The 19,168-nt window shown below is 40.8% G+C and overlaps 1 protein-coding gene across 2 annotated transcripts in view; it reads left to right on the top strand.

Moving 5' to 3' along the window:
- The window catches only part of Golgin104 (Golgin 104), a 125,401-nt gene that overhangs the window by 7,705 nt on the left and 98,528 nt on the right, over positions 1-19,168 (top strand). For both annotated transcript variants that reach the window (XM_068349605.1, XM_068349606.1), the window contains exons 3-5: positions 10,093-10,183; positions 10,808-10,990; positions 14,027-14,164. In XM_068349605.1, coding sequence (XP_068205706.1) covers positions 10,093-10,183; positions 10,808-10,990; positions 14,027-14,164 — 412 coding nt within the window. The remainder of the gene's footprint in view (positions 1-10,092; positions 10,184-10,807; positions 10,991-14,026; positions 14,165-19,168) is intronic.

Here is a 19,168-nt window from a genome sequence, read left to right as displayed (position 1 = left end):
CTCGATCCCTCTCTTCCTTTAGTGGCAGACTTCCTAGTTTACTTCAGGGAGGAGAACCTCCTTTCAGTCTCGGCAATTAAGGGCTATCGTTCAGCCTTAAACCTCATCTGCAGACTGAGAGGAGTTGACCTTTCCACTTCAGAAGATATCACCTTGTTGATTCGAGGTTTTGAGAGATCTTGCCCCCCAGTGGAGATTAGACCACCACCTTGGGATGTGTCCCTGGTCTTACGCTCCTTAAAGGGGCCTCCATATGAGCCCTTAAACAAGGCATCTGATTTCTTCCTCACCCTTAAGACCGTCTTCCTAGTAGCTCTGGCCTCGGCAAAAAGGGTTAGTGAACTTCACGGTCTATCCTACGAAGTCACCTATACTAGAGGAAGGGGGGAAGTCTCTCTCAACTTCGTGCCAAGTTTTGTGGCCAAAACCCAAAATCCTTCATCTGCCGATGAGAGGTTAAGAGAATTTCAATTTTCCAGCCTCAATAGGGCAACTCAGGATACTGACCAATTGCTACTGTGCCCGGTCAGGGCGCTAAGGAAATACCTGAAGCGCACCAGACCTTTCAGACCACGCCTCCGTCATCTCTTCCTCAGTACCAACAAGGTTAAGAAGAGAATCTCTCGCAACACCATCTCTTTCTGGCTCAAGAAAGTTATTGCGAGAGCCATTCACGGAGACCCTGAGGGAGCTCAACCCAAAGCCCATCAAGTTAGGGGAGTAGCTGTCTCGCTGGCATTTAAGAAGAATTTCTCAATCTCCCAAGTCTTAAGAGCTGGAGTCTGGAAGCACCAATCTACATTCACCACTCACTATTTATCAGATGTGACACATAGGTCTATAGGACCTATTGTGGCAGGTCAGCAGGTGCTGTAACTACCTTTACGCCCTTTCAGGGGACAGTAGCCATTGATCGAGGATTCTGAGTTACACTAGGTTTTAGAAGAACATCCATCTATCTTCTGCTCTTTCTTCTTCCTCCCATCTGGGTAGCCTAGTCTGTGAACAGTTTCGGCTGGACTCATCAATGGAAATAAGGTATGAAACTCATCTGACTCCTATCACAGGGTATAAGTTATACTCGTAGTCACGAGGGTTCCCCTTTTCAAGGTCAGGGGAACCCCTTGTATGAAAGGGTCCTGGTATTACTCCCGACCCTCTTCATGCTGAAACTTTGGTTTCTACGTATTTACAAACCTTCTGTCATGCTGGATTTGGGGATCTACAAAGAAAGTTAATGGGAGATTGTTCATTAATAGAGTCTAGTCTGAGGACCATCTTCTCTAGGTATAGAGAACCCTTCGTCCACCCTGACCTCAAGACTAAATCTCCTATAGTAAAGAATGAGGGTTTGTATTTAGTGTAGGAACAAATTACAAACTTATAACAGAGTTTGTATTTTTCCTAACATACAAACCCGAATTCTTTACTCAAATCTTCCCTCCGTCACCGCTCCCTAATATAGTCCTAGCTAGAATCCGATTGAAGGTACTCAGTAGCTACCGGCCGGAAGTCCCCGACCCCCAACAGGGGGATAAATACCGGCCCGGTCGTTAACGACCTTGTTAAGGTTTTATGCCGTATTTTCCAGCTCGCGCTAGAATATCTCCTATAGTAAAGAATTTGGGTTTTTATGTTAGGAAAAACACAAACTCTGTTATAAGTTTGTCATATTTGAATTTTAAGTAGAATCTTTCAAATAGTATATTATTTTGTCATTTTTGAGGAATTTACGTACAGTATTACACCATGACACTTTATGGTACATGTACTTTTATGTGATGGATTCATCAACTTCATTAGAATTTTCAAGTCCTTAATGTAAAGAACACTTTTCTTACCATCCTTATTTTAATGTCCTTTTATAAATCATTCTCTGGTACAGTTTATTTAGTGAAGGTTAAGCTTACCCAAGTTGTTTTACTTCCTTATTAAAATCTCTATGAACTATCAAATAGCACTAGAAATCATCCAGACGAGGATTAAAATCTTCTCTTGCGAAATGTACGGAATCCTTACTAATATCCACTTATCACAGGAGAAACTACCATTGTGAAGGATTGCATGCAAAGATTATTAAATAGTGGAAGAATTAAGTATTGTAAAATTCGGTCAACAATATTCGAGAAAGGATATAGATCTTACCAGTAGGTTTGATGCAAAACATGAGGTTCAATCCTGCTTGAAACCCGAGGATCAGAGAATCATATGCAGAAAGCTGCCAACCAGAAGATGAAATTTGTTTGGTCAAAGAATCAAATTGCTTGGATGTCACTGACAATGAAATTAGGCTATATTATATTTTGTTTTAACAAAACAGTTTAAATATCTTGAATTACCTTGTTTCCTTAAAATAAGTTTTTTCAATATTTAACTTAGCCGGTGATTATATAAGCTGCAGCTCTGCTGCTCGACAGAAAACTCTACGTTAAAAATCCGCCAGCGATCGCTATGCAGGTAGGGGGTGTACTTCAACAGCGCCATCTGTCGTGCAGGTACTCAGTACTCATTGTAAACAAAGAACTCAATTTTCTCTCTGTCGTGCCACCGGCAAGACCTACTAATTCGCTGTTGCTAACTGGATTGGTTTTCACAACTATTTGGTGAAGTACACGTTTCTAGTTTTGAGCTTTCGCTGTGCAGGCTTTCTCTTCAATAAATCCTTGCATTCTTTTTTTGATATCGGATTATTTGTTGATGACTTTGGATAGTTTTTGAATTCCCCTTTGACCAATTCAAAATGGCTGACCTTTCTCAAGTCCCTAAATTCAGGAAGTGTAATGCTAGGGACTGTTCAAGGCGTCTTCCGAAGGCCTCTATCGATCCTCACACCGTTTGTTCCAATTGTCGGGATAAAACCTGTCAATTGGAAGATCGATGTGAGGAATGCGTTGGGCTTTCGGAATTCGATTTTATCGAATTCCAGAAATATACACATAGGCTAGAGAGAGATAGAGTCAGGAGAAGTTCATCTCGTTCCGTTGATTTTTCCTCTACTCATGCCCCACAACCTATTCCTTCCCCTGTAGTGGTTGCTCCTAATCCCCCTTCTGGCACTCAGGAACCTTCGATGGCAGATATGATGCGTGCCATCCAAGCTCTGGGTGAGAGAGTCGAGTCCTTGGCTAGTGACCGTAACCAGCTCATGGCGGACGTCAAGGAGCTGAAGCGTAAGAGTGCAGTGGGAAGTGATAAAGTGAGTGATAGTGTTGTGGATAGTGTTGCGCTTGAGGGTTCGTCTGTTCGTGCCTGTCGTCCTCCTAGTCCGGGACCTCTTGCAAGCTCCCAAGTCCAGGGGAGAAGCAATGTCGTACGACCAAAGGGTTCGAGAGGCTTTAATCAGCGAACAGACGTTCCCTCCGTGGTTTCGGGCGTATCTACCCAAGATCGCCCCACCCACACAGAGACGAGAGAGCCCATTTATTCCTCGTCTGCGGAAGAGGTTTCTCGCAAGAAACCATGGACCAAGGTCTCACGACCTCTTAAGCGCAAGTCGGTCCCTTCTGCGCAAGTCCAACGGCCCAGTTGTAGCCACTGGGTCAGTTCGGACTCGCTGCAGTCTTCCGATGACTGCTCACCTCCTAAGAGAGGCAAAGCGGTACCGCCTCAGGCAGTCACACCGTCTGTCGCCGCACCTGCTCCTGTAGACCCTAAGTGGTCTTTGCTGCAGACCATGCAGTATCAGTTAACGTCTCTGATGCAGGACTTTCGTGCGGAGAAGGTTGATGCTGCACCAACCTCTTGCCTACAACCAACCACGGTTGTGCGTCCTGTGGACGCTGAGGCAACCTTCTTGCGCACTCCAGCTGAGAGAGTCCCGCCACCCATGCGTTCCAGTGTACCCTGCCAGCCGCATGTTGACGTTCAGCGACGCACGGAACCTTCCGTTGACGTTCGCGAGGTACAACAACCGTCAAAGTTGTTTTGTTTTGACGCGGTGCGTCTACCTCCGCAACCCAGTGTGGTTGCCTCTGCTCGCCCACATCAGACTAGACAGTCTGGAGTAGACGCTGTGCGTCCCCGCGCTGCTATGGTTGTTGCCAGCTCCCAGACTGGGCAACAGTTCCATGACGTTGCGTCCGGTTCAGTCACGCGTGCACCCGTGCGACCGGACTCAGCTGACCAGCCGATACCTACTCCTTTGCCGCTTCCTCCTCAATTCTCGGATGATGGACTCTCTGATGATGACGATGCGGCACACGTTGATGAACCATATTCGGACCTTGATGAACCCAAGACCACGCAACCCTCTTTGGACTTTAGAAAAGTTCTTGCTCTGTTCAAAGAGATGTATCCGGACCAGTTTGTGTCTGTGGCTCCACGCTCTCCTCCGTCAGAGTTTGCGTTAGGTACGCAGTCATCCTCGCCTGCCTTTACGAAACTCGTCCTCGCACGCTCGTCCAAGAGAGCTTTACGAGTTTTAGGAGATTGGATGCAGTCCAAGAAGAGTCTAGGGAAGACAGCCTTTACGTTTCCCCCTGCTAAACTCTCTTCCAGATCGAGCGTCTGGTATGCCACGGGAGAAGTTCTCGGCTTGGGAGTTCCTGCCTCTGCCCAGGGCGACTTCTCAAGTCTTGTAGACTCTCCCCGCAGGCTAGCCATGAGACGCTCTAAGATATGCTGGTCACCTTCGGACCTAGACCATCTGTTGAAAGGAGTATTTAGAGCCTTCGAGGTCTTCAACTTTTTGGACTGGTGTCTGGGTTTGAGCAGGAAGATCTCCCCTTCTGACAAGGAATCTTCCTTGCTCATCATGTCCTGCATGGACAAGGCCATACGTGACGGATCTAGTGAGCTTGCTGCTTCGTTCGTATCCGGGGTCCTCAAGAAGCGTGAGAACCTTTGCTCTTTCCTGTCAGCTGGAGTGACACCGTGTCAAAGATCAGAACTTCTGTTTGCTCCTCTCTCTAAGTGCCTTTTTCCAGAGGACTTGATTAAGGAGATTGCTGCTTCTTTGATTCAGAAGGACACCCATGACCTGGTTGCGTCCTCTGCCCGCAAAGCCACCCCTTTGCCTACCTTGTCAAGACCCAGGATGGACACTCCAGTGTCCAGATTTATTCCGCCCTTTCGTGGCAGAGCCTCCAGCAGAGGAGGTGCTCGTGCCGAAGGGAGACGTGGGAAGAAGAAAGGAACCAAGTCCTTTAAAGGCAGAGTCTGACTGCCACCTTCTTCAGACAGCAGTGGGAGCCAGACTCAAGAACTTCTGGCAGACCTGGGAGAAGAGAGGCGCAGATGCACAATCTGTGAAGTTGCTCAGAGAGGGGTACAAGATCCCGTTTGTACGAAAACCCCCTCTAGCAACGTCTCCCATCGATCTCTCTCCCAGGTACAGAGAGGAAGACAAGAGACGAGCATTGAAACAGGAGGTGTCTCTCTTGCTAGAAAAGGGAGCGGTAGTCAAAGTCCTGGACCATCAATCCCCGGGCTTCTACAACCGTCTCTTCTTAGTGGTAAAGAAGACAGGAGGGTGGAGGCCGGTGCTAGACGTCAGTGCGCTGAATGTCTTTGTCACAAAGCAGACGTTCGCCATGGAGACCACAAAGTCCGTTCTAGCAGCGGTCAGAAAGGAAGACTGGATGGTCTCTTTAGACCTAAGGGACGCATACTTTCACGTCCCCATCCACCCAGACTCCCAACCTTTTCTGAGATTCGTTTACGAAAAGGTTGTCTACCAGTTTCAAGCCCTGTGCTTTGGCCTAAGCACAGCTCCTCTTGTGTTTACGAGGCTGATGAGGAATATAGCCAAATTCCTTCATTTAGCGGACATCAGAGCCTCCCTCTATTTGGACGGCTGGCTTCTAAGAGCTTCTTCCAGTCGTCGCTGTCTGAAGGATCTAAAGTGGACTCTAGATCTGACCAAGGAATTGGGTCTCCTGGTCAATATGGAAAAGTCTCAACTGGTCCCATCCCAAACTATTGTGTATTTAGGGATGGAGATTCACAGTCAAGCTTTTCGGGCTTTTCCGTCGGCCCCCAGAACAAGTCAAGCCCACTTATGCATCCAGAACATGCTGAAGAAGGAACGATGTTCAGTCAGACAGTGGATGAGTCTGATAGGGACGCTATTATCCCTGGAACAGTTCGTTTCGTTAGGAAGACTACACCTCCGTCCTCTTCAATATCACCTAGCTGTTTACTGGAAAAAGGACAAGACGCTAGAAGCGGTCTCGATCCCCATTTCCGAGAAGATGAAGTCTTCCCTGACTTGGTGGAAGGACAGTATCAGCCTCAGAGAGGGTCTGCCCCTGGCTGTTCAGACTCCCAACCACGTTCTCTTCTCGTACGCATCGGACACGGGCTGGGGCGCGACATTAGACGGTCGGGAATGCTCGGGAACTTGGAACTCGAGTCAAAGAACATTGCATATCAACTGCAAGGAGCTACTGGCAGTTCATCTGGCCTTGAAAAGCTTCAAGTCTCTCCTTCAAGGCAAAGTGGTGGAGGTGAACTCGGACAACACCACGGCTTTGGCGTACATCTCCAAGCAAGGAGGGACCTACTCTATGACGTTGTACGAGATCGCAAGGGACCTCCTCACCTGGTCAAAAGATCTAAACATTTCTCTAGTAACGAGGTTCATCCAAGGCAACTTGAATGTCATGGGAGATTGCCTCAGTCGAAATGGACAAATCATTCCAACAGAATGGACCCTACACAAGGATGTGTGCAAGAGACTGTGGGCCACATGGGGCCAGCCTACCATAGATCTCTTCGCAACCTCGATGACCAAGAGGCTCCCAATATATTGCTCACCAATCCCGGACCCAGCAGCAGTTCATATAGATGCCTTTCTACTGGATTGGTCACATCTAGACCTATATGCATTCCCCCCGTTCAAGATTGTCAACAAGGTACTGCAGAAGTTCGCCTCTCACGAAGGGACAAGGTTGACGTTAGTTGCTCCCCTCTGGCCCGCGAGAGAATGGTTCACCGAGGTACTTCGATGGCTAGTGGACGTTCCCAGAACTCTTCCTCTAAGGGTGGACCTTCTACGTCAGCCACACGTAAAGAAGGTACACCAAGGCCTCCACGCTCTTCGTCTGACTGCCTTCAGACTATCGAAAGACTCTCGAGAACTAGAGGCTTTTCGAAGGAGGCAGCCAGGGCGATTGCTAGAGCAAGGAGGACATCCACTCTTAGAGTCTACCAGTCGAAGTGGGAAGTCTTCCGAAACTGGTGCAAGTCAGTATCAGTATCCTCGACCAGTACCTCTGTAACTCAAATAGCTGACTTCCTTTTATACCTGAGGAAAGAAAGATCTCTTTCAGCTCCCACTATCAAGGGTTACAGAAGCATGTTGGCATCAGTCTTCCGTCACAGAGGCTTAGATCTTTCCAACAACAAAGATCTACAGGACCTCCTTAAGTCTTTTGAGACCACGAAGGAGCGTCGTTTGGCTACACCTGGTTGGAATTTAGACGTGGTACTAAGATTCTTAATGTCAGAAAGGTTCGAGCCACTACAATCAGCCTCCTTTAAAGATCTCACTTTAAAGACTCTTTTCCTGGTTTGCTTAGCCACAGCTAAAAGAGTCAGTGAGATTCACGCCTTCAGCAGGAACATCGGATTTTCATCTGAAACGGCTACATGTTCTTTACAACTTGGTTTTCTAGCCAAAAACGAGCTACCTTCTCGTCCTTGGCCGAAATCGTTCGATATTCCAAGCCTATCAAATATGGTTGGAAATGAACTAGAAAGAGTCTTATGCCCTGTTAGAGCTCTTAAGTTCTATTTAAGACGAACTAAACCTTTACGAGGACAATCAGAAGCTTTATGGTGTTCTGTTAAGAAACCATCTTTGCCTATGTCAAAGAATGCCTTATCCTATTTTATCAGACTGTTAATACGAGAAGCTCATTCCCATCTGAGTGAGGAAGACCAAGCTTTGCTGAAGGTAAGGACACATGAAGTTAGAGCTGTCGCAACTTCAGTGGCCTTTAAACAAAATAGATCTCTGCGAAGCATAATGGACGCAACCTATTGGAGAAGCAAGTCAGTGTTCGCGTCTTTTTATCTTAAAGATGTCCAGTCTCTTTACGAGAACTGCTACACCCTGGGACCATTCGTAGCAGCGAGTGCAGTAGTGGGTGAGGGCTCAACCACTACATTCCTCTAATTCCATAACCTTTTTAATCTTTCTCTTGAAATATTTTTATTGTTGTTTTTGGGTTGTCCGGAAGGCTAAGAAGCCTTTCGCATCCTGGTTGATTTGGCGGGTGGTCAAATTCTTTTCTTGAGAAGCGCCTAGATTAGAGGTTTTGATGAGGTCCTGTAGTATGGGTTGCAACCCTTGATACTTCAGCTCCTAGGGGTCGCTCAGCATCCTAAGAGGATCGCGAGGCTCCGTAAGGAAGACGTAATTAAAAAGGCAGAGTAATTGTTCAAGTCGACTTCCTTACCAGGTACTTATTTATTTTGTGTTTGTTATTTTGATAACTGCTAAAATGAAATAAAAAATACTTAGCTCATAATAATGTAAACATTTATTGCTGGTCTCTACCCACCCCCCTGGGTGTGAATCAGCTTATATAATCACCGGCTAAGTTAAATATTGAAAAATTTTATTTTTATAATAAAATAAATTTTTGAATATACTTACCCGGTGATTATATATTAAAGGACCCTCCCTTCCTCCCCAATAGAGACGCAGTGGACCGAGGAGAAAATTGAGTTCTTTGTTTACAATGAGTACTGAGTACCTGCACGACAGATGGCGCTGTTGAAGTACACCCCCTACCTGCATAGCGATCGCTGGCGGATTTTTAACGTAGAGTTTTCTGTCGAGCAGCAGAGCTGCAGCTTATATAATCACCGGGTAAGTATATTCAAAAATTTATTTTATTATAAAAATAACATATTTTGAAGGGACTTGATAATCTAACAGTTGTCTCCTACCAAATAACAGTTCATCTTTATTCAAGTAATAGTTTGGTAGTTTATAAAATTGACCTTTTATAGTTGTAAATTATTGCTAAGACAAGAAGAGATTGTTGATTTGATTAAACTTGTTAACACCAATGAAAGTAACTACTATAAAGTTATTGTTTACAGGAAAAGAAAATATTTTAACAAATTGGTCTACTGTATGTTGAAGAGTAATACAAATGTAAAACTTCAAATTTTTCCTTCCTTAGTCATTCTTTCTAATAGTAGCATTCCAAAGGGATCCAGATTTTAAATTCTGATCTCCTCATAGGAAGAAAACTCTGCTATAAAACTAGTTTACAAAACCATCTGTTCGTTAGTAAGACATGTAAGCCGCTTCTTGATATAAGTATTTTTTTGTGGGACTGAAATTTAATCAGATGTATATTTGGTTTAAAAACAAAGTGAGCAAAGATGCTGGTAAAGTATTCTCGGCTCACAGTATTGATCGGTTGTCATTTCTTTTGTTAATGGGTTATACAGCAACAACAACTACTGTATATTGGATCCTTCTCTCTGGTTACGGTTCACTTTCCCTTTGCCTACACATACACCGAATAGTCTGGCATATTCTTTACAGATTCTCCTCTGTCCTCATTCACCTGGTAACATTGAGATTACCAAACAATTCTTCTTCACCCAAGGGGTTAACTACTGCAATGTAATTGTTCAGTGGCTACTTTGCTCTTAGTAAGGGTAGAAGAGACACTTTAGCTATGGTAAGCAGCTCTTCGAGGAGAAGGACACTCCAAAATCAAACCATTGTTCTCTAGTCTTGGGTAGTGCCATAGCCTCTGTACCATAGTCTTCCACTATCTTGGCTTAGAGTTCTCTTGCTTGAGGGTACACTCGGGCACACTATTCTATTTGATTTCTCTTCTTCATGTTTTGATAAAGTTTTTATAGTTTACATAGGAGATATTTATTTTAATATTATTCTTGAATTATTTATTTTTTTCCTTTCCTTACTGGGCTATTTTCCTTGTTGGAGCCCCTGGGCTTATAGCATTCTGCTTTCCAACTAGGGTTGTAGCTTAGCAATTAATAATAATAATAATAATTATAATAATGATAATAATAGTAATAAAATTTATTTACTAACGCAGATACTTCTGTGAATTATTTTGGCTTTTATGTAAAAATATAACTTGTTTATATCATCAGATTGGAAAATGACGTTGATCGTTTGCAAGCAGATAATTCTCCTGAAGTTTATAGACTACAGATTGAAACACTTGAAAAGTCATTAGCTCAGGTAAGTTCGCAGTGTCCGCACACAACCAAGCAGACAGTTTTGTTTCTTATTCATTTTCATTGCAGTGCTTGAAATGAGAATGTAATTTGATATCTTTATAGTTATTACTACAGTAGTTTACTTTGTGATATAGATATTCAGGAGTTTATTAAAGAAAAGGTGTAATAATAGGCGTGTGCTGTACTGTATACGGTAATTACAGTAACATACACTACAATGCATTGAGTAAACTACCTGAAAATAATGTACTGTACAGTAGTGGGTTATTTAGAGTGTTTTTGACTGCGTCGAACCAGTGTTCAGTTAATGAAGGGTCGTGATGAGTTATTTTATCCTAGGGGACCAATTTTCATATTTTGCAGTGGTCTCTGTTACCTGACCCCTGTGAATTTTTAGATATGACTGGATAAAGGTGAACACACTACATTTGAACTTTTCGAGCTTATTTACTACTTTGCAGATTCAGTGGTGTTATATGTAGTTTCAGAATTAATTTCGAGTAAGGTAAAGGAATAACTTTTATTTCAATGTTATGATATTTTGTTATTGTTCGGCATGCATTTTGCAAACTTATTCAAGACCTTTTGGAGATTTTTATAGATCAGGAATCCTTCTATCTTTTAGGCTCAGGCAGATATCTGCAATTGGCAAACAAAGCTGCAGCAAGCGGAAAATGATTACATGGCCGAAAATGTTAAGATCCGGTCTGACCTAACAACACGCCTGGAGCGCATGACTCAGCAGTATGAAGCGGCAAACAAAGATAAGGAGTCGATGGTCATCAAGTATGCTACGTCTGAGAGAGAGGTGAGCGCGGTATACTTAGATTTTATAAACTACCTATAGCACACAGACTTCAGTGTTGATTCTTCATTAGGAAGCTATGCTAATGACTTGTTATTCTTTGTTTCACAATATATTCAATTTCATGATGTGGGTATAATTTTTTATTATACTGTGATTATCATAATATAGTAATTGATATAGTACAGTAATAATTGCTACATTAAAGCATAAATTTTTAAGATTACTTTAAGAATGTTTTAGAATGCTCAACAATGTATCTCGGAAATACTTTAGTGTAAAGCTTTTTTTTTTCAATATGTGGCATAGCCAAGGCAGCTAACAAACCAAAAACTTATAGGAGATTATATTGCCGAGTAAAATTAATGGAATTGAGGATACTGCTTTACTGCAAAAATGTCAGATTGTATATGCTAGAAAATTGCTGTGGTAGTTTTACTTTTTCAGTCATTCTAAGGATTTTAACCCAGAATTCATTGCTGTTATTTAACTGAAGGGGGAATTTTCAAATAGTGAGGTCCGGGCCTTCCAAGTATTGTATCCTCAGAGCAAGACATGTCTGTAGCCTTTTCAAAGCATGCATAGGTTTTTTAGCCTGTTTTTATTACTAAGTAGCATCTTGGGTTTATCATTAATACAATTACAGCTTTCAGTTGTAATCTTATGTCTATGTCTGAACCAAAACATAAGTGGGATATTCTTGAGAACAAAGGCTCTTATAGAGGATTGGCTGTGTGTTAAGTCTTGATGTACCTGGAGGATTGGTTAATTCTCAGCTCTTTCTCATACATACCTCCTGAGAAAACAACTTCTTCTCAATATCCATTGCAATTTTGAAGTGAAAGTAAATTTTGTAAAGTTATATCTTTGCCTCCGACTCAGACAATTGTGTATTTGTTGTTGTTGTTGTTGTTGTTTTGGGTTTAAATCCAACCCTCCACTGAAGTCAAGTGAACTACTTCTCGGGCGGGTCCATATCAATCATCTAACGAAACATTTTCATCATAACTTAGACGATTCTTTGATTGTAGCATCTTCCAAATCATATGATCTTGTGAAAAGTAATGTCTTTAGTTTCTTCTTAAATTTAATTGCTCCTTTTAGGTCCTTCATTTCAGTTGGCAGTTTATTATAATGTCTAGGCGCACAGTAGCTAAAAGCCCTTTCACCAAATTTACTATTTGTTCTTGGTTCAGATAGCCTATGTTTGTCACTCATGTGTCTTATGTTAACATTTGTTTCTTCTTGTTTCTTATTCTTGTTTTGGGTTTAAATCCAACCCTCCACTGAAGTCGAGTGAACTACTTCTCGGGCGGGTCCATATTAAGGTATTGATAGCATCAATACCTTTTCGGGCTTTTCCGTTAGAGGGGAGAGTCCAAATGTTTGTTATTCTTGCAGAAGAATACTGGAAGGCCAAGTTTCTCTGCTCACAAGTGGATGAACCTCACAGAGACTATGACTTTGTTAGAGAGATTTATTCAACATTTAAGGTTGAGAATGAGCCCTCTCCAATTTCCTATACATTGTTTTTGGAACATAACCTTGGATTCTAAATCATTTCTTCCCCTGCCTCTATTAGATTAAGACAAGCTTTTAGATTGGTGAAATTCAAAGCAAAGGGTGAGCCAAGGTATCAGCTTAGGTTTTCCAATCCCAAGCATATTTTTGTTAACAAACACAATGTCTAGGTTGAGAATGACATTGGAAAGTCAACATCTTTTGGGAGTTTTCCCCACTGGATGCTCAAATTCACATTTATTGCTGAGGTCAATTAGCAATAGAAAGAGAGTGGATGATTTGCAAGATTGTAGTCTAAGGGAAATTACTTTCCCTCCTCTTGGACAACTTGACAGTGCTAGCTTGAGTCAAAAAGCAAGGAGATACCAGATCAGAGGATTTTATAGCATAGCGCAAGGTCTCATAACATGGATAGTAGCCAAAAGTATGGTTCTTCCCACGCAATTCATTCCAGGCAACCTAAATACTGTAGCAGACCTACTGAGAGAGCAAAATCGGATGATTACAATAGAATGGTCCCTTCTACCTTAGGTTTATCTAAAACTGTGCAAGATTTGAAGTCACACAGACCAAATTTCATAACAAAATGCTTTTGATTTATTACTCCTTGGGCTAGCTTGGTGTAGGCCTACATAAAACTAGAAAATTGTCTGTATCATTTATTATAAATGATAATTGACCAGGTTTGGGCTAGCTTGATGTAGGCCAACATAAAACAAGAAAATTGTCTTTGTTCTTTATTTATGATGAATGATAAATGACCAAGCTTGGGATAGCTCTTTTACCAGAATTCAGAGCCAGAAACAACAGTAAAGTTAAAGGTATCCCTTTGCATTAAAAAATCTGAGACTTCAGTGAATTGTAAGATACTGTAACGAGTAAAATGAGCATAATCCCCCCCTTTCCTCCTTTTTCCCTTTATGGTACTACAATTAGGTAATTCTCCTTTTGTCTTAAAAGATGCAAAATCATTGAAGCATTGTCTCCATTATGTATTAAAGCATGCTTGATGTCCTAACCCTTTTACCCCCAGGCTATTTGGAACTTTCAACCCTTAACCCCCGGGCGTTTTTTTTTTTTTTTTTTTTTTTTTTTTTTTTTTTTTTTTTTTTTTTTTTTTTTTTTCAAGCACATTTTGCAATAAATATTTTTTAAATTGCTCTAACAGCCTTAATTTTCACCATAGAGAGGTCAGGTTAGTCTCATCCTTTTGGAAAATGCCTGAAGTTTCTCATAAAGTTATCAAAAATATGCAAAAGATAATATAAATAGCAGTTTTTTGCAAGGACGTACCAGTACGTCCATGGGGGTAAAGGGATGAGTTTTGTGAAACGTACCAGTACGTCCATGGGGGGTAAAAGCGTTAATTACTTTGTATGATTACTAACTAGAGGTTGTTCACTTAGACTTTTTATATTCTAATTTGTTGGCAAATGTTACAAGACAATACAGAACTGTACTGTATGGTTACTGGCTCCTTCGGCATTATTTATATTGCTCAATGCAAATGTTTTTCAGGTAATCGTTGCAAGGAAGCAAAGAGAGGTCATCGAGAAAAAACTCAAGGATATGGAAAAAGAGAGAGAGCAGCTCCAAAATAAGAATAAGACGCTGGTGTCAGAAAGGGCCCGGTTGTGCCAGACTCTGGATACAAAGGTATGGAAAATAGTCAGTTGTTTTCCAATAGATTTACACTCTCTAATGGTATCGAATTGTACAATTTAATATTGTTCCGTAACCGAAATACAAACCACGCTATTTACATTAGGTTTACCTTTTAGCGCAGCTGAAATGGCGAGCCATTAGAATTTAACGAGGGTGTATTACCCCCGCGCTAGTTAGCGGGGGGGTAGGGGAGTGGTAGCTAGCTACCCCTCCCCCCCCTCACACACAGGTGAATGCTCACTTTCACTTTTGGCTCGGACTGGGACAGACGTCTTTGTCTTGGTCCTCTCTTGGCAGCCATTGTTTGTTTTGTCTTTACTTAATCGCTTACTTTTCTTTTACTCAATATATATGTAAACATGTTTTCATGTTTGTGTATATATTTGAGAATAGAAATCAGTAAGTTTCCTTTTCAGAGTTGTGTGTGTAGTGTACGATATCTCCGTGGAGTCCTCGGCAGTTAGGCCACCACGGCGGAATTTTATGGGTTGCGATCGAGTTTGACTTCGGTCTTTCTCTCTCTCTCTCTCTTGAGGTCGTTCACCCTTTTTACTACGTTTTACTACGCCCCTCGTAGCTTCCTTTCCGTGTGGGGGGGTTGCTACGCCGTACGTTTTGTCTCAATTAGTTTATGAATCTAATTGTAGTTGTTAATTTTTCAGCTTGTAGAACGATTCCTTTCGGGGTTTTCGTTCCTTCTTTAGTGTTCATTCATTTTTAATTACATAATTACAGTAGGGTCCCGAATTAAGCGTGTTCGAATTACACGATTCCCCTTTTCCACGATCGCTATTTTTCAAAAATAAATTTTCTGTATCTGCGAGGCTGTTCAAAGTTCGCGAATCAAGCACTACAAAATGTATCAAATCTATTGTCTTTTTAAGTATATTGGTAGCCCTTAATACGGTGATTTATAATAAATGTTACAAAACAATATTAACATTACATTTCATTAACATAATTTCATAATGAATAGCCTATTTAAGGATAAAATTCCACATCAACAATGAAATCAACTGTTAACTGTGCGAGTCCAGCTGACAAAATGTAAACAGAAATGTGGTTACGTTCTCGGTAATCTTTATCTTTCTCCAACCTTACGATAATTGTAATGGTAGTGTTAATGATGGTATATTAAAGCATTATTTTTGTTTAGTACAGTATATTTAAAAGCCTTATTTTTCCCTCTGGGCGTTCAAGGTTTTCACGAGTAGACTGGGTTCGTTTATCGGCAGTGAATAGCCTAAACTTCGGTAACGAGTCGTCAATATTTTGTCATATTTTAAACAGTATACATTTGATTTGCAAACATTGGTTTTGTAGAGTAGACGGTAAAATAAAATCTAGAGAGAGAGAGAGAGAGAGAGAGAGAGAGAGAGAGAGAGAGAGAGAGAGAGAGAGAGAGAGAGAGAGAGAGAGAGAGAGAGAGATTTCTGCCATCAAATCTCTCTCTCTCTCTCTCTCTCTCTCTCTCTCTCTCTCTCTCTCTCCGTAAGAAATAAAACCATAGTTCACATATGGCAACTTGAGTTTAAGAATGAAATTAACATGAATATTGTTAGTTGTGGCGATCAATTCCTCGCTTCAGGGGGTACACGAAACAAAAACACGACATTCAATTACAACAGCTGATTCTCTCTCTCTCTCTCTCTCTCTCTCTCTCTCTCTCTCTCTCTCTCTCCTCTCTCACTCTCTCTCTCTCTCTCTCTCTCTCTCTCTCTCTCGTTATACAATACTTACAAATAGATGAAGAAACCAAAATCGGTTTTCTTGAAGTGTCAATTAAATACAAAACGAAAAAATTATACCGTGTATACATCCATTTCAATCATAGCTTAAAATACGGTAACCGATTTCGTCCGCAAACCACTATTTTTTAGGAAACACCATTCTATTCCAGAAAATTTTTACTCTTTAAATGTCAATTGCGCTATAATAAAACATGTACTTATGTTGTAAAATTTCGGGTGTGTTTTAAAAATCGAGTATTGCTAACTTATTTTTGTTTTACTTTTGGCTGTGATCACATCAGCTGATGTCTAGCTTCCGCGCGAATACAATAACAAAGAATTGTTTACACCATTTCTTAACTTATTCAAACCATCTATACAGTTAATATTACATAAACACCAATGTGTTATAACCTATCATATTTATTGTTTAGTACTTTAAAACCATCCCTCTCTCTCTCTCTCTCTCTCTCTCTCTCTCTCTCTCTCTCTCTCTCTCTCTCTCTCTCTCTCTCTCTCTCTCATCGAACGTTATAGCGGTAACCTAATTTTTCGGTGACTTTAAAAATAGGCCTAGTACTTTCTTCTTTTACCTTTTTTGCATATGGATCCATAATTGAGGTGGGTAGCCTACAAGTTGACTTATAACTGAAGTTAGGAAAAGTATTTTGGATATGGAAAGGACAATTATCTTTCGTAACAGTTTAGAATTATCGTAAGTTATCACTCTGTCATTAGCGGCAGTTTGCTATTGTGGATTAAACGCATAAGGAAAAAAAAATTTCCAGCTTTGCTACGAATTTAGGAATTTATATGGATACGGTAAGTAAAATATTTGTGATAACATAATGTTTACTAAATGTTTGTAATATCATTAGTTATGACTTAGATCATGTGTGTTTAATGCATTCGTTTGTTTATTATGATCGAAGATGGAGCGTAAACAAATGGAAGGTTTCCGTTTCAGGCGGCATCATAAAGAAAAACATTTCATAAATGGCATTCATTTAATTTATTTGAAAGTTCTAATAAAAAATAATTAGAACATTGGTAATAACAAATTCAACATATAATCTATACTTGGTAAAATTGCTGTCAATTCAAAAACACAGATGTATAAATGCGTCTGTTTCTTCGTTGTGATCAGAGATAAACGTAAACAAAACATTGGTTGTCGTTTTTATTGTGCTTTTTGGCGTGTTTAGGAAACGCATGATATAAAATCGCCTTTATTTTGATAATTCTGGATTTTCAATCATACAACAAGCTAGTCTATAGAGTGATGGTTTTGCTATTCACCCGTTGTATTATACAATAGATATGACAAACATTAAAATTTGTCTGTATTTTGGGTTGTGCTATAACGGGAAATATATGGTGTTTACACCTATCCTGGTTGTAATTTTAACCATTTTTCAAGTTATTAGAACTTTAAAGTATATTAAATGTTTTATTTATTTACAAAAACAATTTGATATTACAGTGAACCCTCGCTACTTCGCGGTTCGACCATCGCGGATTCACCACTTCGCGGATTTTTTCCATAACCCATATATATACAGTAATATATATATATATATATGTATGCATGTATTTATGTATATATGTAGGTATGTATATGTGTATACATATAAATATATATATACACACACACACACACACACATATATATATATATATATATATATATATATATATATATATATATATATATATATATATATATGTATATATATATATATATATATATATATATATATATATATATATATATATATATATATATATATATATATATCTAAAGTAGGAAGATGTGATGTAGTTCTAAGGGAAAAGTATGGGTAATATGTCTGGGTAATAAGCAAAGCTCTACCTCCAGTTTGTTTCTTCATTATGATCAGAGATAAATGTAATAAAAACATTGGTTGCCATTTTTTATCGTGCTTTTTAGCGTGTTTAGGAAATGCATGATATAAAATCACCTTTAATATTTGTGCCTGTTTTAGTTTAGGGTACTGTAGTACATGCATTAAGTGTTCTGTACATTAAAGGGTAGTTTGTTAACAGAACTACGTACAAGGGAAGGTTTTAAAAGTCTGAATATACATGTTGAATAAATAGGTAAATATGGTGTCACTACTTCGCGGATTTTCACCTATCGCGGCCGCGACTGGAACCTATCTACCGCGATAAACGAGGGTTCACTGTATAAAGAAATACAGTATAGTACAAAGAAAGTATTGGAAATGGGTAGTAAACACATTTGAATAGGCAAATTGCTGGTTGCCATGGCCGCAATGGAATTATTTCTGTTAGTTGTGTGTTTCGAAATTCGCGATTTTCCATTTACACGAGGTCATTAATCGACCAAATTCTCGCATAATTCGGGACCCTACTGTACATAGTTTCATAATTATAATTGTTATAATTCTGTTTTGGTTACAGCTCTCCTTCCGTGAGTGTAAGTGGTTGTGAGGGCACGTGCCTGTTGTGTAATTCTTCTTTCCTTTCCCTCGGGATTCCTCTTTGGAGCTTTCCCGGGGGAATGAATGTGTACTAATGACTTTTGTTTTATTTTTTTACAGTTACCGATCTAGTTCATTTCTGTAATATGGCAACGGTGTGAGCTGTCTTGTGGAGGCCTGGGGATTCGGCTGTTGCTGCCTCCCCTTTGGATTTTCGTCAGGGGCGTGTCTCCTTCTACTGGAAGTACTCCCGTGACGATTGACAGCTCTCCAGTTCATTTTAGAACTCTCAGGAGGCTTGCCTCCTTGTGTGGGTAACTTTCCTTCCGAGGGAAGTTTTTCCTGTCCAGGCTTGAGTTTTTCCCCTTTTGGAGGGTTCTTCTCTTGCCTTTTTTTCGTGCGACTATGCTCTTGGTGCTGAGCGGTCACACCTGCAGTTTCGCTCAAGGGGCTGGGCAACTGCAGGAGCCCCTCTTCGGAGGATTGCTCCTTTTAGGTCACTGGCTGACCAGTCTCTTCTACGAAGTGTTTCTCTTTCGTTCGCGAGAGAGTACACTTATAGAGACTCCTCTTTGGAGGTTTCTTCTGCTGCTGTTGCTGTTGGCCTCCTTCGCCGTAAGGCTCACCGTCCGCCTCGTCGTAAGGGCCTCTCATCTCCCTATAAGGGTGCTAAGAGGCACCTTCTTGAATCTCCGTTTGCAGCCTACAACTCCTTCTTCTTGATCTTCCGCCCTGGTGCAAATGGACAGCAGTCTGATTTCGTCTTCCGACGGGCAACGGTCATCCCGACGGACAACGGT

This window comes from Palaemon carinicauda, chromosome 26, assembly GCF_036898095.1.
Source record: "Palaemon carinicauda isolate YSFRI2023 chromosome 26, ASM3689809v2, whole genome shotgun sequence".
Taxonomy (NCBI): Eukaryota; Metazoa; Arthropoda; class Malacostraca; order Decapoda; family Palaemonidae; genus Palaemon; species Palaemon carinicauda.
This window is presented reverse-complemented; position numbering and strand designations above follow the sequence as displayed.